The 23,085-nt window shown below is 41.2% G+C and overlaps 1 protein-coding gene across 1 annotated transcript in view; it reads right to left on the minus strand.

Annotated features, from left to right (window-relative positions):
* VAV3 (vav guanine nucleotide exchange factor 3) overlaps positions 1-23,085 on the minus strand; it is a 220,281-nt gene that overhangs the window by 77,408 nt on the left and 119,788 nt on the right. Inside the window, exons 17-18 of the mRNA XM_019530656.1 lie at positions 8,063-8,085; positions 4,365-4,410 (exon numbers count right to left, since the gene is read on the minus strand). Of these exons, the coding sequence (XP_019386201.1) occupies positions 4,365-4,410; positions 8,063-8,085 (69 nt within the window). The remainder of the gene's footprint in view (positions 1-4,364; positions 4,411-8,062; positions 8,086-23,085) is intronic.

Here is a 23,085-nt window from a genome sequence, read left to right on the forward strand (position 1 = left end):
GATCTGGTGATCTGATCGTAAAAGGCCACCTGGTTGGTCTAACAGGACCTTCCACTGATGAACCCATGTTGGTTGCCCAGTATATATGCACAGTACCACACTAAGCTGGCTACATTTAGCCAGCAGCACTATTTCTGGTACAGGGGCTGGGGTCTGCTTCAAAACCTAACACAGTATAGCCAGCTTAGAGCAGCATTGTGCTCAGCATTGTATTAAACCAACTATTGTACTATTGTATTTTCTCATATACAGCCTGCCCCTGAATAAGATACGCACTTTGTTTTTGAAAGCAGAATGAAGAAAAAAGGGACCGCAGAGGAGAGGCCAACATTTCTGTTATCTGTTATTGAAAATATTTAATATCAGAACAACTCTGCAACAGAAGTATGGAACAATAGAAATTAACACTCTTCAATAAGAAAACCTAAACTTGGGTATCCAAAAATTAAATACTATTATTCTCCACTTATCTGAACTTCCAATAGCTTTCAAACAAGAATTAAGGATCAGATTCTACTACCAATATCAACATTTAACATAACTACTCCAGTAGAATCATTATTAAATATGAGTAACAGTGGAAAAAATGGGCCTCAAGTAATTAAAACTTTGAATTAGGAAAACACTACACTATTCCTACAGATTTCAGTGCCATTTAAATATGTATTTAAGTGACCTTTGTGAATAAGGAGGCTTTTCTTACTTAAAAGGGAGCCAAGTTTTCCATTTCCCATGGAAAATTGGAAAAAAAAACACAGATTTTCTCTTTTAACTGAGAAAAACACTGACTTTAGATTTAAATGGAAAAACATGTGGATTTTCCACTTGTGCAAAGAGCTCTTTGCAGCTGGCAAGAGTTCCAGCTGCAAAGGTGGAAGGGGGGGGCCGAAGGAGATCAGGCAGGCAGAAATGCCCTGTACGTGTGTGCGCTCATACATGCACATAGCCTCCAGGCAGCCTGGAGAGCAGCTCCCACAGGTAAGTCTGGCAGAGGGGAGGGGGGAATGAGGCCTCCATTGGGAGGGAGTTTGGCAGGGCTGGGGCTGCTGGCCAGCCAAGGTGGTGCATTTGCAGCCATAGGGCACTGCTGGGGAGCAGAATGGAATCGCAAGCAGCTTGTCTGCACTTCTGGGGAGGCCCTGGGGGGCACATACCCCCAGATCTGTGCATGGGGTGGAGACAGGCTGCCCTCCCCCTGGAGCCTACTCAGCCCAATGGGTGGAGCCTAGTGTGGCAGAGCAAAAAGCAGCCGAGCAGGAAAACTCTTCGCTGCTACAAGCATCACACCACCTTGGTAAATTGCCCCCTTCCCACCCATCAGCAGAGGGGGTGGTGGCACAAAGTTGTGCCACCCGCTGCTGCCGGGTGAGCACGGGGGCACTTTGCCAGGGCAGCACAGAGCTTGCAGCGGCAAGGAGCTTCCCCACCCAGCCCTGCCCTGCCAAGTTCCTCCCAGTGGGCAACACAGGCCCCAGGGGCAGGGCAGGGAGCCCTAGGCCGCCCCACCACAGGCTCTGCTCTGGACATGCTACCCAGGTGGGAGGGGAAGCCAGGCTCCATGGATGGAAACTGGGGCTCAGGCACTGATGTGGGAGACAGGGGGCTGTGGACCTGGGTCCCTAGCCCTGTAGTCCTGGAAGCTGGGGGCCCCCTCTGGCAGGGCTGGAAGGGGTGAGGGGACTGTTGGGCACCAACAGGGCTGGGGGAGCTGTGGCTTGGCAGTAAGATGCCTGGACTTGCATCCTAGCAAGCTAAGGGGCAGAGGGAGCTCTGAAATTCCATAATTAAAAACCCAAAATCAAATTTATAAGTACTTAGAATTTTTTTATAGTGATTGAGGCACTAGTAGGCTTCCAAATTGCTTAAAAATTGTAAATATATCAATAAAATACTGTGTTCAATAGATAGATAGACAGACAGACAGTAGGGCAGTGCAAAATGTCACTGGGTGTTTTGTTTTGAAGCTGTTTCAATGCATTTTGAGCATGAAACAGTGAAATTGAAACCAAACAAAAAGCATCGAAACAGCTTTGAAACGAAATGAGGGCACTCAAAATGTTTTGAAAGTTTTGAAATGTTTCAAGTTTCAAAGCAGCCCGGTGGTGGAAGGCAGGGGAGAGCCAGCACTGCACTCTGAGCAGCTCCACAGCCCAGCGGGGAGTGCAGCCCCAGCTCTGCCCACCTCCCGCCACCGGACTGCATTCCATGGGGCTGGTGAAGCCAATCAGAGCATAGCCTGGTGGCAGGAGGCGGGCAGAGCCGGGGCTGCACTCTGATTGGAGAGTAACACTGGCTCTGCCTGCCTCCCAGGACTGGGCTGAGCTCCATGGAGCTGGGCACGGGCTGCACCCAGTGCTGGTTCCAGGCAGCAGCTGCAGCCTCCTGCCATCAGGCACAGATCTGGAGACCCACACCCCCGGAAGGAGTCTGGTACAGCCCTGTAGCCCTCCAGGTGTGTAATCTCCCAGATCTGTGTGCCGAATGACAGGAGTCTGCCGATGCCAGTAAGTGTCACAAATTTTTCTTTCAAGACTTTGAGGTGCAGGTTCCGAGAAACCTCTGGACCTATCTCCTTAAAACTTGGCAGACTTCATGCCCTCAGAAGGGGCTACCATCCCTGCAATCTGCATCTGAATCAAGCAACAAATGACAATGTTTTAGGTATTTTCATGATTCCCCATTATAGCTTATGGGCAAAACGTCGAAACCAGTTGAAACAGCAAAACAGCTTCAATGAAATGAAATGGGACAGTGCTTCAAAACAGAATAAAATGATACAACAAAGCACTGTCCCTTTGAAATGGCAAAATAAAACAATGGTGTCTCGAGCAGCCCTGGTAGATAGCTAGATAGTACCATTTCATTTTAAACATGGATTTGAGGGTTTAAATCAGAGAATTTTTAATTTTTATCAGAGAATTTGTGATTTTTAAACAGAGAAAACCAGGATCCCTTTTAATTAGGATGCCAATTGCTACCAAACTTCAGTGTTCAGCACCTCTGAATCAGGCTACTTTTATTTAGGTGTCCAAATAGCATTGTAGAAACTAAACATTAGTTGAGTTTAAAAACCTTGGGTCTGAATGAATAGTGAAAACTCATATTACTTTAGTAAAACTGATCCAATTGATTCTTATCTGCTTTTGACTTATTTTTTAGGCTATTTCTTCTTATGGGTTCACATATTACAAGTTTAAATTCTTTTTAAATAGTTCCATTTTTTTTTTTTTAAACAAAAAGGGCACACAGACTGATCAAAAAGCAGAGTGAAGTAATATTTTGCTAGTGGCAACAAAGCAACTATATGTGTTCCAAAATGTCTCAGACTGACAAAAGGGTGTGGTTTGTTTCAAGTACTTACAGTATTTAGAGCGTTAAAGGCTATGCAGCTGAATGCCAGTAATAATTGCAGCACAACTCCAAACCTGCTTTTACTAAACATGTAGCTCTGCCAGGATCTATGATGGCACTAAGCTGCTCCACTATATAATGTTGTACACAAATTATTCTCAGGTATCCACATTAAAAAACAAACAAATGAACAAAAAAAACTACCACACATTGTATAATCCATAACTTGGTTTGACACCATATACTAGTACCATCCACATTGCAACTATCTAGTGATTAAATTGTGAAAAGAAATATGTAAAGAACAAAAACATAATTACTATAAAAATATGCCAAAAATTCTCACATCATTAACTAGGTCTTCTGTTTAGTACCATTATATATTTTATTCAGACAAATAATCACTCTCCAGAGGAGGTACTCACCCAGTTGAGCATACAGGTTGTAAATAAACCTTTAATTTGTCCTTAAGAACGTTGTCAGTGATTCTCTAACAATATCTGATATAAGCTACAGTGAAATAACGTCCCTTTAAAAGTCCATGTAAACGCTGCACTCTTTCCGAAGAGCAGCCTTTCAGAATACCCTTTAGAAGAGCTGAGAGCACTTTGCAGGATTAGCCCCTAAGATTTACAAATAGCTGCTTGTCTTTTTATTTGGTTTGATTTTCAAACAGAAAACTGCAAAAGGGTGGGGGATCTGTTAACCATAAGCCCAGAGGCCTTTCAGTATGCAAACAAAACAGTGCAAGTACTGGTCATAAAAACAGAAGTTCAAAAAAAAAAAAAAAAAGAATCAGAGTTCTGTCAGACAACTAACTATAGCTTTGAGAAGAGTCAAGCAGCCCATTTAGACATGCAAGATTTTAGGATCCCGGTGAAAAAAATATTGGCAATATACTTATACTTGCAATGATGATCATGACACAGCACGATGGTACGACTTGAAGCTTTTTATCCCCATTTTTAATTCAAATGGTGAATTATTAAAAAAAGACACAAAACAAAACAAACCTGAGTCCATATGTCTAGAGCTTCTTCGAATTCCATTAGTTGGTTTCTACATAGCAAAAAACACAAATAAAGAGACATGAATAAACTGGTTTTTGTTTGTGAATACTGTGTTCTTTACATTTTGGTAATCTACCAGATAATCTGATTTTTTTTAAACATTCTTTTCTAAAGTTATCTTTACCTGTCAGAAATAGTATACTCTGAAAATTATTTTTAGGGTTATCGATTGTAATAAACTATTTTATAGTGAAAAACTACACTTTGGCATGGTCTGCCTCTGGGGAAGTTTAAGACAAGAAATGCAGTGAGACAGCATGTAAAAGAAGGCACTGTTGTAACACGGGGGGGGGGGGGCGCACTTTATGCTGTTCCTGCTTCATACCAAGGCTAGTGAGACTGCTAGAAACACCGATACTGAGACCCTCTCTGAAAGGAGCATTAAATTGGAAATCCTCCCATGAAATACTAAACTATTCTATTTTTAAGGTACACACAATATTCAACATCCAAAGTACCCCACAAGCTTGAGGTTTATTTATATGTAAGTTCTGATTTGTAGCTGTTTCACAGCTCTCCACATTAAAGTAGGCCCCCAAGAACCTTAGTGAAGAATATACTGCCTCAAACTTGTTTCAACTAGTAGCTTGCATGAGGGCTCATGCAATCACAGGGCATTTTTTTTCCTGAGCCAAGTAGAAAAAAACAACAGATGTAGAACAAAGGGTACAATTATTTTCCTCAGAATATTTGCAGAGTCCTACTGGTATAGGATAAGCAATGAAGAAAGCCAGAATGATGCATCCCTGAGCATAGCCAAATTACTCAGCACTATAACACACTGACAGCTTTGAAGACAATTTTGAGTTTTTGAGTCTTGGGCTATTTACAACCATAATGGAGAGAAAAATCACTGTTTTCAGCTGCAATGAGAAAAGAGGACGCTGTACTTACCCAAATCCAAGATAACTTTAAGATAACCTCCCAATAATAAAATTCTATCATGGAAAATTATAAATTTATTACAATTTTACGTGCCTAGAATCTAATTATCGGAGGGTTGTCTTAAATTTATACCCAAACCACTGCCCCTTACCACCCTGTACCTATACCTGCCCTGCCTGCCACTTGCTCCCCAACCCATCTGCTGCCTGCCCCTGCTGTCTGTTCCCCCACCCCTTGCCCCACTCACGCTTGTGCCTGACCCCTTGCTCCCCATCACTCTGGTGCCTTCCTTCCCACCACATGCAAAGTAATGGGGCAGGGGGGTGATGAATATAAGAGTTTGGTGATAAAAGTACTTTCTTCTAAATACTGCCATTTCTAACCTGTTCCCTTCCATTCACCCTGAAAAACCATCATCAGCCACAATGGCTTTAGGGAGGCTAAGATAATTTTACTCCAATAGAAATTCTGGGGTTTATGAAACCAAGAAAAAAAAATCTTTTCTGCTGGACCAAAAGCCAGGCCCTCAAATTCAGGGCAGCCTTGTTTTACACCGACACATGATTTCTATATCTATTTTTCAAAACTAGAGGCTTTGCTGTTTATTCAGGCAGACACTGAGTGGAAAGAAGCCATCATGTGGGACTGGAGAAGAGAACTAGGGAAAGGTCCATATGTGGGTAGCAATTTTTTTCTGTGGCCAAACCCAGTGTGGCAGCTGTTGGTATAACAATAATTGGATTCACTAGAGAAAAGAATAGAAGGTAAAAATATAGCAAGAATAACTACTGGAAGAGTCTGGAGAGATACTAACTGCTTGTTCTCATGTTATGTGTAGATCTTACTGATATGCTACCTATATTCTCTTCCTTTCTTTAAAGGTTTGTCCTCATTTACAAAAAGGGCCCTTTCCAGAACCTTAAAGCTGAATTTTACACTCAGTTTAAGGCATCAGCGCATGGCCAGAATGGTACAAAAGGGTCCTGTAACAAATGAGTTTAAGGCTCCTAACATTTTATATTCTACATAAAAGTCAGTCGACTGTGACCCCCATCAAAAAAGGACCTTCTCTTACAGGCCTTTGTAATCAAGTCATGGCAAGGAACATGGGGAGAGAAAGGATTAGATATAATAAGGGTAAACATTTTCCTCATTTAGCCACGTATGTACGCATTGTCATTACCCTGACACGGGCAACTCTGTCCATAAAACACAGTAAGCAATTTTCAAAACTGAATGAATTTCATGTCCAACAATCAATAAATTTAAGCAAACCTATCAAATTTTAGATTCTGGTATTTAATAATACTAATGCATAACAGATATCTTTAGGAAGAAATATTTATAATGTAAAACAGGCACCACACAGCAGAAAGCAAAGTAAACTGGCTGCCACTGAGGGTCCTATTATACAGAGCACACACAACGGATATTTTCAAGTGCATTTACAGCACAAGCCACTGAGTTCTCTAATCATAAGTGTAAACCCATCCTGCTGTAGTGCTAGTTCAAGGTTTTACCCCTTCTCTCTCCACTCCTTGAAGCTCTGCCAATGTTCCTTTATGCTTCTAGCTGGATCCACTCAATGGAGACAGAATACTTTTATACCCATTTCATCTTGGCATCTACATTGAAACTATCAAAAATGGTAAAAACTAGTGCCAGCTATAATAGCCTTTTAGGGATAAGGACACTCGCCAAGGAGAAGTTGAACTGAATTAACCATCCTGTATACCTAGGCCAATGAGTACTTGTCAGAAGGTAGTTTTTATTCTCAATATAGCAACTATGCAGTGGAAACTCAGTGGAAATGTGCAACAACACAGAAACTAGCCATCTTAATTATGTATCAGTGGTTATTAACAGTCAGCGTTAATCCTCCTTTATATCTGTCATGCCAGCAATAATTGTCATTTGATTTGCAATGCCAAACTGAGACATGGTTAGGAAAGCATGCAAGCATAAAGAACAGCTAACATATCCAATAATGTTATTAGCATTATATACATAGTGCTAGTTTAAATCACAAAGCTGCATAAATTGCTGACCCAAAATGAATGCTAGGAATATACTATAGTGCCTTGGATTTCAAAAACTGTCTCTGTCTTGCCAGAACAAGTGGAAATTAAAGCTTTTTTGTCTACTGTGGCAGAATGTGCAGTAAGACATCTCAGCTGCAGTGCAACTTTTTGCTGTTCAGAGAGTTTTGTAATGAAAGATCACATGTACCAACCAACTTCTCTGGACATTAGCTAGTTATTTCATTATTTTGTCAAAATTACATAAAAACTATGGCCACTAGCTGCCTCCATGACAAGAACAGAATTTATGGGGAAAATCTGCTTTCTTCTGGAAAATTTCATAGAATTTGGTAATCTGTGGAACTGTACCCATTTAATGTACCAGCATAATACTGTAGCAGAATTTCTAACTTTCAACTCAGAATAGTTTTATCTCCATTTTTAGATTTGTGTCAGAGAACTGCAATTAGAGATGGCCTGAACTTAAAGTAACCATGTTATTTTATATTTTCTCTTTCCTTGTATTACAAACATTAACAAATCACCATAGAAACTACTTTAAACACACAAGCGTCCAATTGCTAATGCATGCACATGAAGCGATTCCTATTGCTAGAGTTTACACAGTTCTGAAGAAATACTATGTTAACTACAGAAAAAAAAAATCTATGGCAATGAGCAATTTGTACACAGCAAGAAAACAAGTACCATATAAAATTAAAAACAAATCCTTACCTTGTGTTTCAGAGTCCCGTGTTCTGAAACATAAGTAAAAATTGGCATTATCAGTGGCTGTATATTTGATCTTTTATATAATAATGTCAGTCTGTACGTGCTGTGCAAAAACACACTACTGCTGTGTTTTGCTAACCCGATACCTGTAATATGTTTCAACAGCCCCGGGGCCGAGCTAGTTATTGTTTTGCTAACAGTGTTCCCTCAGCTTATTGGCTCCTCAGGTAACAGTGAATCAAAGTTGTAAATGGCTTGTTTCTGAGTTATGTGGAATTTTCCAACAGTTGCATGCCAAACACAATTAACTAAATCTTTATAAATGATTATTACAACTTTCAAAACCACAGTATAAATGTTTGCAAATTCTGAAGTTCCTATTCACAAGTCTAACTTGTACCTCTTCTCATTTTTGTGAGAATTCACAGTATTCTGCACAGCTGTTAAACTTTATGTCTTTAATTTTGAAGTTCTCCAAGTTTTACGTACAGTACTTGGATTCTTAACCTTAGCATTGCTTTAATATACTTTAGGGTTCTGTTTTGCTTTCTGGGTGAACTTTTTCCTTTTCTTCCATTTAAAAAAGAAAAAAAGAAAAAAAAATTCTCTGGATTAGTCTCTGCAATAACTGCATCAGTGTGTCTGTGTTTAAACAGAAAACCACACATTCCCATGAATTCAGGCAGTGCTTTATGGAATGTGTAATCTGATCAGCATAAACACATTCATGCACTCATGATTTTATTTCAACGCCTTATCACCAAAATGCAACAGCTGTGTTTATTTCTATGTGCTGTTCTCTAAGACTATGCATGCGGTTAGGTAAGGAAAATTATATGCCTAGTCCGTAAAATATGGTAAGGCATGAAGACCATATAGTAAATAAGCCAATATGAAATTTTAAATTCCAGATTTTGATTTGCTAAAGCTAAAAAACGTATCTGAAAGTTTAAAATGTAGAACAAAATCAAGCAATGGTTAACATTTTATTAAAAGATAAAGTTATATGATGACAATAGTAATAATACAAAACAAGAAATCCCAGCAGGAAACAGGAAGGATAAAATACTTGCCACTATAAGCAGTACAAGTTTTCCACATGTAGGAAGTACTAGGGAAACTTTTTTTTTTTAATTATACTTCTATAATTTTAAAAAATAGCTGCAAAGATTTTGTTCAGCTTTCCCAAAAGTAATTTACTTCTCTGCAGTAAATACGCAAGGAAAAGAAATTAAAGGAGTTGTTTTGAGATTATTAAAGGGTAGGGTTTTCTACAAAACTAAGGTAGGTGCAAATATTCCAAAACCCCCAAGATGAAAGCACTCTAAGTATCACACTTTACTCAAAGCTTTCTAGATTAGGCAGGAACTAAACAGCAAAGATTTCATTGCTTGCGGGGGTGTAACAATCAGAGCCTGCCTATACTGGCTGAGGCCACAGGCTGGGGGCACTCCCACATGCCACCCAGGAGGCTCCTAGAGAATCTCAAGCCCAGGCGAGCAGCCAGTCACCCACAATGGGCCAATGCAGCCCCTCTCCCCAGCCCTGCCACCCCACCAGCTGGCTTCTGTCAGTGCTGGCTGCTCACAGGTAAGGAGAAGGAAGAAAGCCCCCTGCCATGTGGGCTCTCCCCAACTTGCAGGCACAAGTCTGGCGGGGGGTCGTAAACAGAGGCGGGTCAGAGCTGGACCTGCACAGCATAGCTAGGGACCAACATTCAAAAAGCCTGAGCCTGAATTCATTCAATCTTTGCAGGTTAGTCTAACCTGCCTAGACTGAATAAGTTTGCCATTGCACAGATATTCCCTCTGGACTGAGGAAATGCAGGCACATCCCTGCAGTGGCTCAGGCTAGAAGCCGGGTGGGGAGGACACTAGAGCAGCCCTCCCTTCCCTTTCACAGTGCTAAGCTGAGGGTGGGGCGTGGCCAGGCCCTGTCAGGACTTCTGATTAGGGAGGGGTTTAAACCCTCACCATACCTGCACAGTCCCAGGCTTTTCCCTGCTCAAGGGGCAGAGGTGTTGCAAGACCCCGGTCCCCAGCTAGCATGGAGGCAAAGGCAGGGGGATGTACAGTGCATGCATTTGTTGATGATACTGAGCTTTCCAATCTCTCTCTCCCTGCTTCTTCATACTTTCTGCAAGCCTAACAGGAGAGGCAGCCAGCAGGGAGCTGATAAAACAGTGTTTATCAGCCCATCAACAAAACAAAAGTCTCTTTCATTAGTTCACGCTCTTCTTTAACAGCTTTTTCCAAAGGAGGAACAGGGGGACATTACCAGCTGATCTGCTGATTAGGTCCAAAAAGCTCTAAGCAGATACTGTTCTGTCTGCTTGTCCCAGTAAAATTGGAGATGCACTCACACAGAGACACCTCTCAGCATTAGCTAGCACACCACATGCCTAGGGTCCATGGGGCTGGGGTCTGTGCTGCGGGAGATGGGAGGGAGGGAGAGAGGGATCCCTGCTTGAGCAGTGAGAAGCAAGCAGCCTGGAAGGGGAGGGGAGGGGGAAACCAGACAGAACCTTCTGTACCTGCAGTCTCTGCCAGAGCTCTGGCTAGAGGGGAGAGGGGTGGGGACAGCCCTGTTCTGTTAAACACAGAGCACAGCCGGCCCAGCCCAGGGCTGCAAAGCACTCTGCTGGACCTTCAGGAAGGGTCCTGGGACAGACACTGTATAAACCAGTTTGACCCAAATCAGTTAAGTCTGATACTACATTCAAACAAGTTTCTCTTAAATCAGTTTTGGTTTAAGATGAACCAGTTTCGGCCATTTTGAAACTGGTTTACATACACTGAACGTCTATTCTGTTACAGGTTTAAACCACTTTCTGATCACTTAAACAAGTTTATGTGTAATATCTGTTCCTAGCCCAGGGGGATCCACTCCCCTCTCCTTCACCCACCTGCTCCCAGTTCCTGGTGCAGCAGAAAGCAACACATGGCTATAAACTGCAGCTGTCAGGATGGTGGTGGGTGGGGAGGGGATAGAAAAGAGAGGCCCTCTGCCACAGTGGCCCCGCCTCCAACTTGCAGGCACAGGTCTTGCAGAGGAGCCTGCATGGCAGGGTGGCTCTGTTCCTCCACTTGCCCGCCCTCAGTTCCCAGCACAATGAGAAGCCACACACTCACAGCTCCGAGATGCAGCTTATGGCAGGCCAACAGGGGCGCTCCTGTGTTGAGCCTTCCACCTCACTGCACCTGACCACTTTCCAGGCTCCAAGTGCCTCCCTGGAGGCGCCTCACATCTGGCCGACCCCCTTCCTGGAGCATACCAGCTAGCCTGGGGGTAACACTGCCACCACCCAAGGATGGGCTTGATTTTGGCTCTGCGCACCCTAGGAAACAGGCCTAGTAGCCCTCAAGGGTACTTGATTCACTTCAGGAACATGGGATGCTTCCCTCAGTCAGAAGCACAAGTAGTGGTCTCCCTTAGTCAGACGAACAAAGGGGACCCCAAGGCATAATCTAGACCCACTCCCAATAAGTCTCCCACACTAGGTACTAAGGAGAACTTTACTGGTTACAAGGAGTAGGGTTGGAATAGGGTACAGGGTAGAGCAATATCAGAGAAATCCCATAGAGCAAACTCCCATGGTTGGGTAGCCTTTGATCACGCATCTGAGTTACTGCAAGCTATATATCTAGTAAGAGCTCAGGTAGCTTATTCACAAGTATCACCCAGAGGCAGGTGAATATTTCCTCTTGATCATGGGTTTTGAGAGAGACAGCAAGTTTCAGATTATCCAGCTCTTCTCTCTCTCTCTCTCTCTCTCTGAGTCTTTCTCGTGGCTGCTGCCCCCTCCTCCTGGGCAGTCCTTAACTTATACAGCCCTTATGACCTCATTTACTTGGTCCAATGGAGGCCAGCACCTGTTGGCTGTCAGGCAACCAATTTGAAATGCATTACTAGTTGCTGGGCAGCCTTGCAGTTCCTAGCTCCCCAGGGAGCCCGAGCCCCTCACCCGGGTCTGTGATGCCAGTCACGTAGGCAGAGGCAGCAGGTTTCCCCCCTCCCTCAGGAATGTATCCAGGTTACCTAAAGAGATAGGATAAGATGTGGACCCTCTGCAGGGCCCATCTTAACCAAATTGTCACAGAACAGAGTTTTTGGGGAGAAACAGAGGTGGCCTTCTACCACACAGCTGTCCTGAGACTGAGGCAGGGATGGAGCACCCTGCCATGGAGACCTAGCCTGCACCCACCCCCAAGCCAGCAAGCTGGGGGTGGCCTGCACAGCAGGGGGCTCTGTCCCCCCACACTCCACCCAACTGCACACAGAAGACAGCCTTCTCTATCTCCTCTCTGTGACAGCCCAGGGGTGGGACTGGACCAGCGGTCACTTGAAGCAGAAGTACTGGCTGAAGCTAGTAGCCTGCCCGGTGACGGGCCCCTGGTAGGGTTGCCAACCCTCCAGGATTGCCCTATAATCTCCAGGGATTAGGTATAAATCTCTAGAAGAATGCTGAGAATCACCCAGGAGATAAATGATAAGCCATTCATTAAAATAAATATTAAATGTTGAATATGATTTATACAGTAGTCCAGTGGAGTTTTAAAATGTAATAGTAACGTTTCATTACTGTTGTTACATCATGTGATAAACCTCCCAGAATAGATTCAAACAGAGTTGGCAACCCTAGCCCCAAGGATGCCAGTGGAATGTGACCCACCTTGATATGTGATGGGATGATGTGGTACAGACTTAAAAAATGCACTCTAACCTAAAGCACTTTACACCTTGATACTACATTAATCCAGGGTTAACTTAGAGCAGGCTCCATTTTTATAGTGCTCTATGTGCCGTGAACACTGTTCAGTTATGGCTGTAGAGCACTTTCTACGCACTTATCACACTATAAGTATAACATCTGTAACTATCGTATGAGTAATGTGTTTCCAAATCCACTAAAAGCCTATACAATTTTGACACTTATATCCTTTAGAATCCCTAAAGGCAAAACTCCTGTTTCTCCTGTATACCATATCCACCAGGTATTATAAATTACACTAAAACTGCACAAAGCCACTTCTTGGTAAGTTGCTTAATAATCATAAATATTTACACACACAATTAGAGGGAGGAAAATTTGTTGTTTTAACTTTTATCTTCAACTACCAGGCGCTCTTAATACTGGAATTCCAACAAGTCTCTTTTACTGTCTTGGCATGAGGAAAGTTTATTTTAAAATGAGTTGGGCTTCACAGATGACAGAAGAAAGTCCTTCTAAAAGACAGTGCTGCTCAGTAAACCAAACTTGATTTTAATGCTTGCTAATGTTCATTGCTCCTTTTTTGTGTATATCATAAACAAAAATTTGGGACTGAATTTCAAAACTCACAATAACATGAGCCCAGCATCATGACGTTTGTGATATACTGAAGGAAAAGAACCTGAATACTGACTTCTAATATTTAGGACTACTAGTGATGCAAAGAAATCAGTAACCTTGGAAAGTAATAAACATTCTGTGTTAATTGCATAGTACGCATTTTACCCAGAACAAAGTTTTATGGAGATAAAACTTCCGTGACGGTTCTGATGTTCAAAGTAAATACTGTGTTATTCCATTACTCCAAAACAAAAAAGATGCTGTTCCTGAAAACTATGGCCAAAATTGTAAAAGTGTAAACAAGTATAACTCTACTGTAACTCTGCTATGTCACACAAGTATTAGACCCACAGCAATTCTGTCAGGACTGACATACACCAAACTATTCTCTCGCCATCAAAGCCAACTATCATCTAAAGAGCCACAAACTAATCACCTGATAAATAATGCCCTCCCCCTCCCCCCAAATCTCTCATGAAAAATCTCTATTTACATCTATTCTAAACAACTCTACAGTTTCATTCTTTCTATCCTATATACTCTATGGTCTTTATGAATTGCTACAACCTGGGCCTCTGATTTTGTGTTCACTGGCATATTTTTTGCTTCATCTTTCCAGAAATGTTCATACACACCTCTTACAATATCATACACTCTGTCAGCAGAAACTATGCCTTTTAGAGATCTGGATGTTAACATGCTAAAAGCAAATGCTGCTATTAACTGGGATATCCAATGAAGCTCTCTTCTTCTGTCCCAGCACTTCACTGTTGCTGTGATAGTGCTTGTTTCAAGTGTCTCATCTCTTCCTCATGCTTCGTTTTGGAGGTTCCAAGTAGTCAGACTATGATCCTTTTGTACTCATGCCTTCTGACAAGGTACTTAAAATGGTTGCATCTCATTCCTACTATGAGTCATACCAATTTCTTTAGCACTGCATTTTCATTAAGTATCACTATTTTCTTGGTAAAGAATTCCAGGATGCTAGTATGAAACATACACAGTTCTTGTCATTTTAAATATCACTATTTTCTAATCACTTGAGTACAAGGAAACTTTAGGACTTAAGTACAATAAAAAATTAGGAAAATTAATCAAAATGAAACTTTAATCTAATTTAAGTAACCTGCATTAAACATGTGGACATTTTTTTAGAATTAAAGGCTGCTTATTTTGCTTAAAGTTTAATTCATTTGGGAATTAAAGTAAGTAAAACTAAGGCCACATTAAATCTACATAAGTTCATCTATAAGAAAATGTAATGCAATTTAATCTACTATAAATTCATACTTTTAGTTAATTAAGGTTCATTTTGATCCATAGTGCTCTGCAGGCAAACTCAAGTACATGGGAATCTTGGATATCTATAGGCAATTTTGGCCAATTCCTGATTTTTTTCCCCCCGGCATTCACTTTAAATAACCAGTGCGTCTCTCTCATCCAGTATCCTGTCTCTGAAAGTGGCAAGAAGTAAATGTTTTAAAGGAAGACTATACAAACAGGGCATGTGTGGAATAGACTCCCTGGCTGTCAAATAGACTCCCTGGCTGTCATACCTTCCCTGGCATCAATTATCACTGGATTAGGGATTTCAGAACATACTACCCTGACTTTCTTTTCAGTAGGTCCCAACAGACCTGTGCCCAATGAACCTATCTAAACAAGGGATCAGCAACCTTTTACTAATGCAAGCCACAGCTTGTAATTGGGCTACCATTCCCCTCAGAAGCAAACTTATTGAACAGAGACTGCAGGGAGGAAGAGCAGCCCACTACTCAAGCTGGAGCAGGAGGAGGCAATTGGCCCACCACTAGCAAAACACAGACCAGATCAAACAGCTAGGGATTGGTGCACCCTCAGTAAAATGCAAACTGGAGCAGACCTTTACAGGCCAAACCCAATGCCTTTCCAGGCTGAATCCAGCCTGCAGGCCATAAGTAACTGACCCGTGCCCTGAAAATCCCTTTTTGAACCTGGGTACACTATCAGCCTCTACAACCTGTTGTGACAACCAGTTAACTACATACCATGTTAAAAAGTACCATCTCTGGTTGTTTTAAACCTGCCTCCTATTTTTTTCCAGTGTGTGCCATAAATTCTTGTATTCTGAGACTGCACAACAGCTCCATAATTGCTTTGTCCGCATCCTACACTCTCTTCACAGGCTTCTATCATCCCCTTTCCAAACTCAAGAGTCCTTCATCTTTGCTGCCCGTCTCTCCCTGCAGTCTCTGTATCTTTTGCAATTCCAGTGCAACATTTTTGAGACATGGGCCCCAGAACTACACACGGCACTCAAGATGAGGGTGTACCACATATTTTCTCACAGGCATAATGATGTTTTCAGTTTAATTTTCAATTCCCTTCTTAATGATGGTCATCCACTTTCTTGGTTCCCACTGCCTGCTGAACCAATGTTTTTATAGAACTATCTAAAGTGACTCAAAGGTCTCTTTCCAGAGTTGTAACAGTTAGTTCATAGAGTCCAGCATGGTGCATCTATAGTTTCCTTTTTCCCCATGTGCATTACTTTGTACTCGTCAACACTGAATTTTACTTTTTCACCCAATCACCATCTTAACAGATCTTTCTGCAGCTCTTCACCATCATCTTGGGATTTGACTACCTGGAATAATTTAGTGTCACCTGTGAATTATGCGTGTTCACTATGCACTCATTCTTCTAGGTCATTTATGAAAGAAAGTTAAAGGAATCAAAGAAAGTTAAAGGAAAACCACATCCTTTTTCCACAGCATATTATTATGAAACACTCAGAAGCACTTTTGGCAACATGTTCAATGTAAATCACATATCTTGAAGACATAGTTTCTCTCCTGAGAGTTGCAAATACTCAACATCTGAAAATCTGGCCTGTCCCCATCATATTCTAAGCTTCCTATTAGTAGATGCAGTCTTGTTGAACACCACAAGTTGTGATGTAAGCAACATACTGAGGGGGCTTACTGTCAAATTGTAAGACATCTTTCATTCCACTGGTAAAAAAACCAGAAATAGCTTGTTTACAAAATACCCATTTTCTATTAAACAGATCTGACAAGAGATTTTTCTCTGATTGTTAAACCAGCAGCAAAGCAGGACAGAAATTAGTTCCTTTACTGCTGCTATTTAAAAATATGCCAGAGAATGTCTATCCTCAGATAGTTTACAAATAGCAATTTTAATTCAAGCATATACTGTGTAACCATGGACTGAGAGAGCTCTCCATTTTGGCAGCAAACTATTTTTCATGCATCTGTTCTGCACAATTTGGGGTTTAATCTAGAGGCTGAAATCAAGAGAAAACTGGGCCACATTCTCCAAGTTACTTATTACTACAAAAGCAACAGAATTAACAGCTGACCCAGATAAATGAGTGATTACCCAAATTAGCAACTGGGAGTTGCACAGTTTTGTGTTATTCAATGGAATAGTTGGGGATTACATACTAACTAAATGGCAGGTAGAATATAAGGGATACAATAGGCATCTTATCCTTTTTTATTAAAGTGATTATACTTATATATTTAAAATGGAGAAAATGTAAACTAGAATACCTTAAAGAATTATAAACTAGAATACCTTATTTCTGGTCCATTTACAATCTCATATTGTATAGGAAGGCAAAGAAGGATAAGAAGAGGTTGCTCACCATAGGACTTTATCCCCAGGTATCCTAATCCCAGAGTAACTGTTTGATTTTAGTAGGGATGAACACTACTTATTTAATAAGGGAATACTTTAACAAAGGCTAAATCACAATATTTAAGTTAAACATGAAATAGCTCATTCCAATCAGCATTCTGGGATTTTAGCACTTGCTGGTCAATGCTGGTTTGGAGGGCAGCCAACATATCTGTAGCTATTGATCAAGCTAGGGAAAAGGTAAACCATTAAAAACATAAAAATTAGGAACAATTGCAAGAGGACAAAATTATTCTTCAAATACTACATAAAAAAAACCACACTGCTTATGTGATTGAAAGATTCATTAGCCTATATAATCAGGAAGCGTTTGTTCAGGGCACTCTGTGCAAGTTTAGGAGGAAGGATTTGGCAAAAGAAATGGTATGGTTGAAATACAATAATGTGATAAAGTAGACTAATAATTTCCCTAATTTAGACTTGAAAAACAGAGTCAAACACTGTTACCCAAGATCTAAGGTAGGTCCTTCAGGGAATACTGGGATCTCTAGGACCAGAAAACTTGTAAGGTTACATAACTGACTACTGTCATGCCCATATAATAAAAGGGAGAACGTCAGATAACAGCTTCTCCTCTCTATTGCTAAAAGTAAATACAGAACTTCACTTCTGTTCTTTCTCTCCCTGTCACAATTCCTTTTTCCTTATTACATATGTATATGTATAGTGGGGGTGTCAAATATATGGCCTGAAGGCTGGATCCAGCCTGCAGAGCCCTGCCATCCAGCCCCAGCATTGCCCCTGTTCTTCCCCATCTCTCTCTCCTTTCCTCCAGCATAAATGATCAAGTAGCTGCTCCAGCTGGTCTGGGACCTGCACTACATGTGGTGCAAATCCTGAAGTGGCTGAAACAGGACTGCATGCAGTGCAGTCTGGCCAGAGCAGCAACCATGCTTCACAAGGTAGCTGCCCTGGCTGAACTGTACCATGCAGTGCCTACTCTCAATTCAGGCACCACATGCAGCATTGGATCCTGGAGTGACTGGAGCAAGTGCTGTGTGCAACACAGTCCCGAAGCTGCTGGGGCAGCCACCACATACAGTGCAGCTGCTGTTCTGGCTGGACTGCACCATACATTGCCCCCATTCCAGCTGCTCAGGGATCCACACTGCGTGAGATGCTGAAGAAGTGGCTGGATCAGGTATGCTGAGAAGGGGCTGGATAGTTTGACATCCCTGATATAGAGCATTTCCTCCCTCTGGAAGCCCCCATTAACCAGGCAGGAAGTCAAGGTGAAATCGTTCTCCTTTTTCTGTCTTATGCAGGAGTTCTTCTGTGAGAAGAACAGCCTTAAGGGTCAGAGGCAGAAATATGACTGACAAAAAGAGAAAACAGTACAGCAGGAGAGCAGGGAAATGTCACAACAGGACCTAGGGATAAAAGGTTCAAACTAGTGAGTGCAAGTACTATAGAAAATATATCTTCAGCAGCCCAATTTTTTTAGTTGAACAGAGTCACTGGAAACCTGGATGCTTTTATTAATGCCCCATAGTGAAAATGTACATGCACATATTTTATAAAGTCTGTGCTGTGTTAGACAACCCCAATGAAGGTGTTACATATGGACAGAAGTGTGGAGGAAGATTTGGTCTGGGAGTTAGAGTACAATAATATTGCTGGTGGGGTTTAGGATCAAATGGCAAAAGGATTCAGAAGACTGCTTGGGAATGAACAAAGCCATGCTGCAGAAAGTCTAAACTGGCAGAAACCAAAGTAAGCACTGCCACAGGACTTCCTTCACCAGAGGTACTTAAGGAAGCCCAGACAGAAACAACAATAATTAAAGCCAGAGGTAAATTTGGAAGCATTACACCATTCAGCAAATTACAACAGAATCTTTAACATGACAATTTCTCTAATCTAGTGAGCTGGCTTTCTTTAAAACAAGATGTCTAAAGAACCAGCATGTTTGTCTATGGGACATGGCTTGACAAAGCAGCAATTTATCTTTAGATACTGTCAACATTTCCCTCCTTGATGTATCATTTACACCCGACACTTATTAAATTTGTCATTCTAAAGGTTCCATCTTTCTTTGCAAGTTGGTCTTTTGGATTTTCACCTACTGGGACTTGGAATGAACTTCAAAGGAACTTAAACCTCTCAGGGCAAGGTCTAAGCATCATTACAGAAACCTCTGATCTAAAAAGAAAATAAGTGATACATTGTATTTAGAAAGGGAGAGAAAAAATGCTGAAATACTGAAATACTATTACATAAATAGAAGGCACACCCTCATCCTGAATGTACTTTCCAATTCTGATTGCATTCCCACACAAAATGGGTTTCTAGAAATAGAAAAGGTCTAGAAAAGGGCACAAGAAATTATCTGAGGCATGGAAACACTTCCACTTAGATGGAGATAATAATAGGTTTAAATCTATTTGGTTTTGAAAGTATACTAATAAAAGGTGACATGATGAAGGTATAAAAAGTAATGAACAATATAGAAGTGGCCAGGTGATGGATTCTATTTATTTACACTCATAACAGAAAAACAAAAGGTCATGTAATGAAATTAAAAGGTAAAAACCCACACACTAACAAAAATCTTTTCTAGTACAACACAAACTATTCACAGCACCCCATGCTACAGTACATTGTATAAAGGATGAGACCTTTATACAATCAAACAGGTCCACAATTAGATTAGCTAAAATTTATAACAGATATAGAACCTCATGCTTCAACATAAAGCAAACTCTAAAAGGCTGAAGAAGGCTGAGGCACAATCTACAGGGGGTTAGAGTAGAAGAAAAGATCTACATTTTCCTGTGAAGCATTCAAAATGGCCATTGGATAGACCAAAATACTAGATTAGACAGACCAACAATTTATCATGTGATAGGCATATCAGCTTTGTTACCATAACTCAGGCTATACAGAAGAGCCAGGAAATATTGTTCAAGCTAATACTAATTCTCCAGTGTCTCTTGCATCTTTTATACCCTTCCATATAAGATAATGTAATTGTTCCCATATAAAAACAAGTACTAGTACAATAAATGTTACAGTCATTCTATTACCACTGAATTATTCACCCTTATTCTTTATATGTTCTTATCTAACAACAACAAAAACATTACCCTTAATTTCCCACAAGAGCAACAGCAACACTAGACAACATTTTCAGAGGGAAACTAGCTTCTTTAAAAAAAAGAACAATACATTTCTTGAATAAAACTGGATTTTAAAAGGAAGAGCTCTAAACTTGTATTACAATGATACTGACATTTTCTTCATTGAAATGCATAGTTTTTCTGCCTAAAAGCATGAACACGTAAACATGTATGGGATATTTTAATTGGTGTGTTTCTTTAATAATATGCTCCAAGATTGTAATGCTTTATAGCCTGATACAATATACCGGGAATGCAGCAGCCTAGATCTGAGTTCCCAAGAGCTGATCAAATAATTCCAAAAGACTATTCAAATGCAAGCTGCATGTTATCCGTGTTCCAAGGATTATTTCCTTTATGCTCAACGTTATTAAGCAGTGAAGGAAGAAGGGGTAAAGCCTCTTGCTAAAACTCTGCTCCAACTGAGACTACAGGCACAGCAAATTTGGCAGAATTCATCACCCAATCCTCCCTTGCATGAGCAAGTGGGCAAGAAAAGAACATAGAAAGGAAAACAGTGAGGGAAACCCTGACTCGTGCTCATTAGATTCAAGAATCAGGAAGGAGCTCCATCAAATGGATGAATTTACCCTTCTATCTCCCTCACTGCCCACACACACAAAGAAGCAATGTGAAGCAGGACAGAATTGTGACACAGATAAAATTCATTCTCTGCTTTCTTCCTTAAACTGTGCACTATGGACCACCCCTTTCTTGAGATAGATTGCACAGGTGGAATACCCTGGTCCTTAGTGGTGACTCCACGTACAGCACACAAGGATCTTTTTACAAGTTTCTCAGCCCTTGCAGTAGCTAAAGAAATATTGGAGCTTTTAGACTGGAAAGGGAAGGACAAAAGGGAGAAGGAAAAGTGCACAGGGAACAGGAAAGGCAAAACCATCAAATGTAAATGAAATAAATACAAGGAGGTGATATGTGCTAATTTAGTAACTATGATCATATGGTACTATTTATAAAATGAGAATCAGGGCAAAAGGATTTAAATAAAATCCAAAAGAACATTCTGCATTTCTGATGTTGTAAAACAATTATTTATTCAATAGATTAATTCATGAAGCCACATATGTGTGATTTTTAACCTCCAGCAACGCTACAGCATTGCGTAAGTGTATATTCACAAGAACCGAGGAAAAATAAGCAGCTGAATTGACTAGGCATTTCTGATTAGATTCACATGGTACTATGTACCTGCATAGTACTTTACAGATGAACAGAAAGATAAGCCCCCAGCCCCCAGGCTTCCAACAATGTAATTAAAATAAACATTATAAAAACAATTTAAATAAAAGTTGTAAAAGTGAAAATATGGGAAGCTTTTCTTAGGGAACATACAGCTCTTGTGGGAAAATGTATTAATTTATTTATTAGTTACATTAGGTTGCTTTAAACATGCATATATTTTAGAAGTCTAATTTGGTGAAGTATCAGTATAAGGTTTTTAAGAAGACATATATATCAGAGAAGAGGTTTGAATGGGGAAAGCATCATTTTTGGTGCAGAAACAAAAGACTTTTCCCAGTCTAAAATCAGCATGAAAGACAAAAAAAGGTAGAATCCCGATTCAGGAAAGCACTTAAATCCTACTGGCTTCAGTGGACTATCAACATGTGCCTTGCTTAATGATGCCTCTTTCCCGACCTGGGATCTAGAGAGGAAGAAGAAAACAAAGGATAGATAGGGGCGCAGAGCAAAATGGAAAACAGGAAATTATATGACCTGGGATGGAGGCAGAAACAGGCTTGTGCAGAGCCTCAAAAGTGAGAATCAGAGCAGGATCGAGACCCTGATGCAGAAGCTGAGCGAGATTCAGTCAAGGAATGCAAACATGGACTCAAGACGATCCAAACAGTGAGAGTGGGGATTACTTTTTGGCAAAGCTGTTTTCATTTATTGTAAGTTGTAGTAAGGTCACAAAGTAGAGGATCAAAAAGGAGGAAGTTGCAGTATCCTATGCATGGACAAGGCATATAAGATTTTAAGTTGTAAGTCTATGAAGGAAAGTACAGCTTTTAGAAAAGTTAAAAGGGAGCTGATCAGAAAAGTTTCAATGAAAAGGTCTTTTCAAGAAAGACAAGAAGTCTTTTCATAATTTTTTTGTGTTCCAATAAGCATAAGAAGCTCTGAAGTTATTCAGAAAATTTAGACAGGAACATTCCCAATAACAAAAGGAATATGTTCATTCGGTGAGCAGAATTATCAGCAATAAGAAGAAGAGGGAGAATTTGTTGAGAGAGAGATGGATGAAGACCACTCAGGTTATGAGCCTGGCTGGCCAGCAACTGATAGGCAAAAGGAAAGAAATGAGGAAGAATGTGAAGAATTTCCATTTTAAGTTAGTGATGGGACACCTGGGCAGAAATGCAATACTAAAGAGAGGCTGCATCCAGACTAGCACGAATGTTTTGGTTCCCCGGGACAAGAAGCAGTGACACACTGGCATGTGGCAGGTTACCCTGGGTGAGGCAGTCAGGGCTGAGGCCAACTGTGCAGTCAGGGCTGAGGCCAACTGTGCAGTCAGGGCTGGTAGCCAGAGAAGCTGCAGCCACAGTTCTCCTGCAGATGGGAGTCTGGCCTGCAGCTGAAGTGTGGCTCCAGCAGGCCAGGCTCCAGTTTGGGGGCGGCTCGCACTGCAGCCATGTGCACCTGCCAGCTCTGTTTCTGTGAGGGTATTTGACCCCAGGACCTTCCAGGGTCAAAAAAAAACCTGCACTGCAAGGTAGAAGTGTGGGAAATGCTTGAATGTGCAGTGTGTGGCACCACAGTCAGGTGTGCAACCCCACATACCGGACAGCCACACTAGTCTGGACACGGCCAAAGATGGTAATTGGTCAGAAGTTGAGAAGGCCCTTCAG

Source organism: Crocodylus porosus, unplaced genomic scaffold, assembly GCF_001723895.1.
Source record: "Crocodylus porosus isolate Cpor-Errol unplaced genomic scaffold, CroPor_comp1, whole genome shotgun sequence".
Lineage (NCBI taxonomy): Eukaryota > Metazoa > Chordata > Crocodylia > Crocodylidae > Crocodylus > Crocodylus porosus.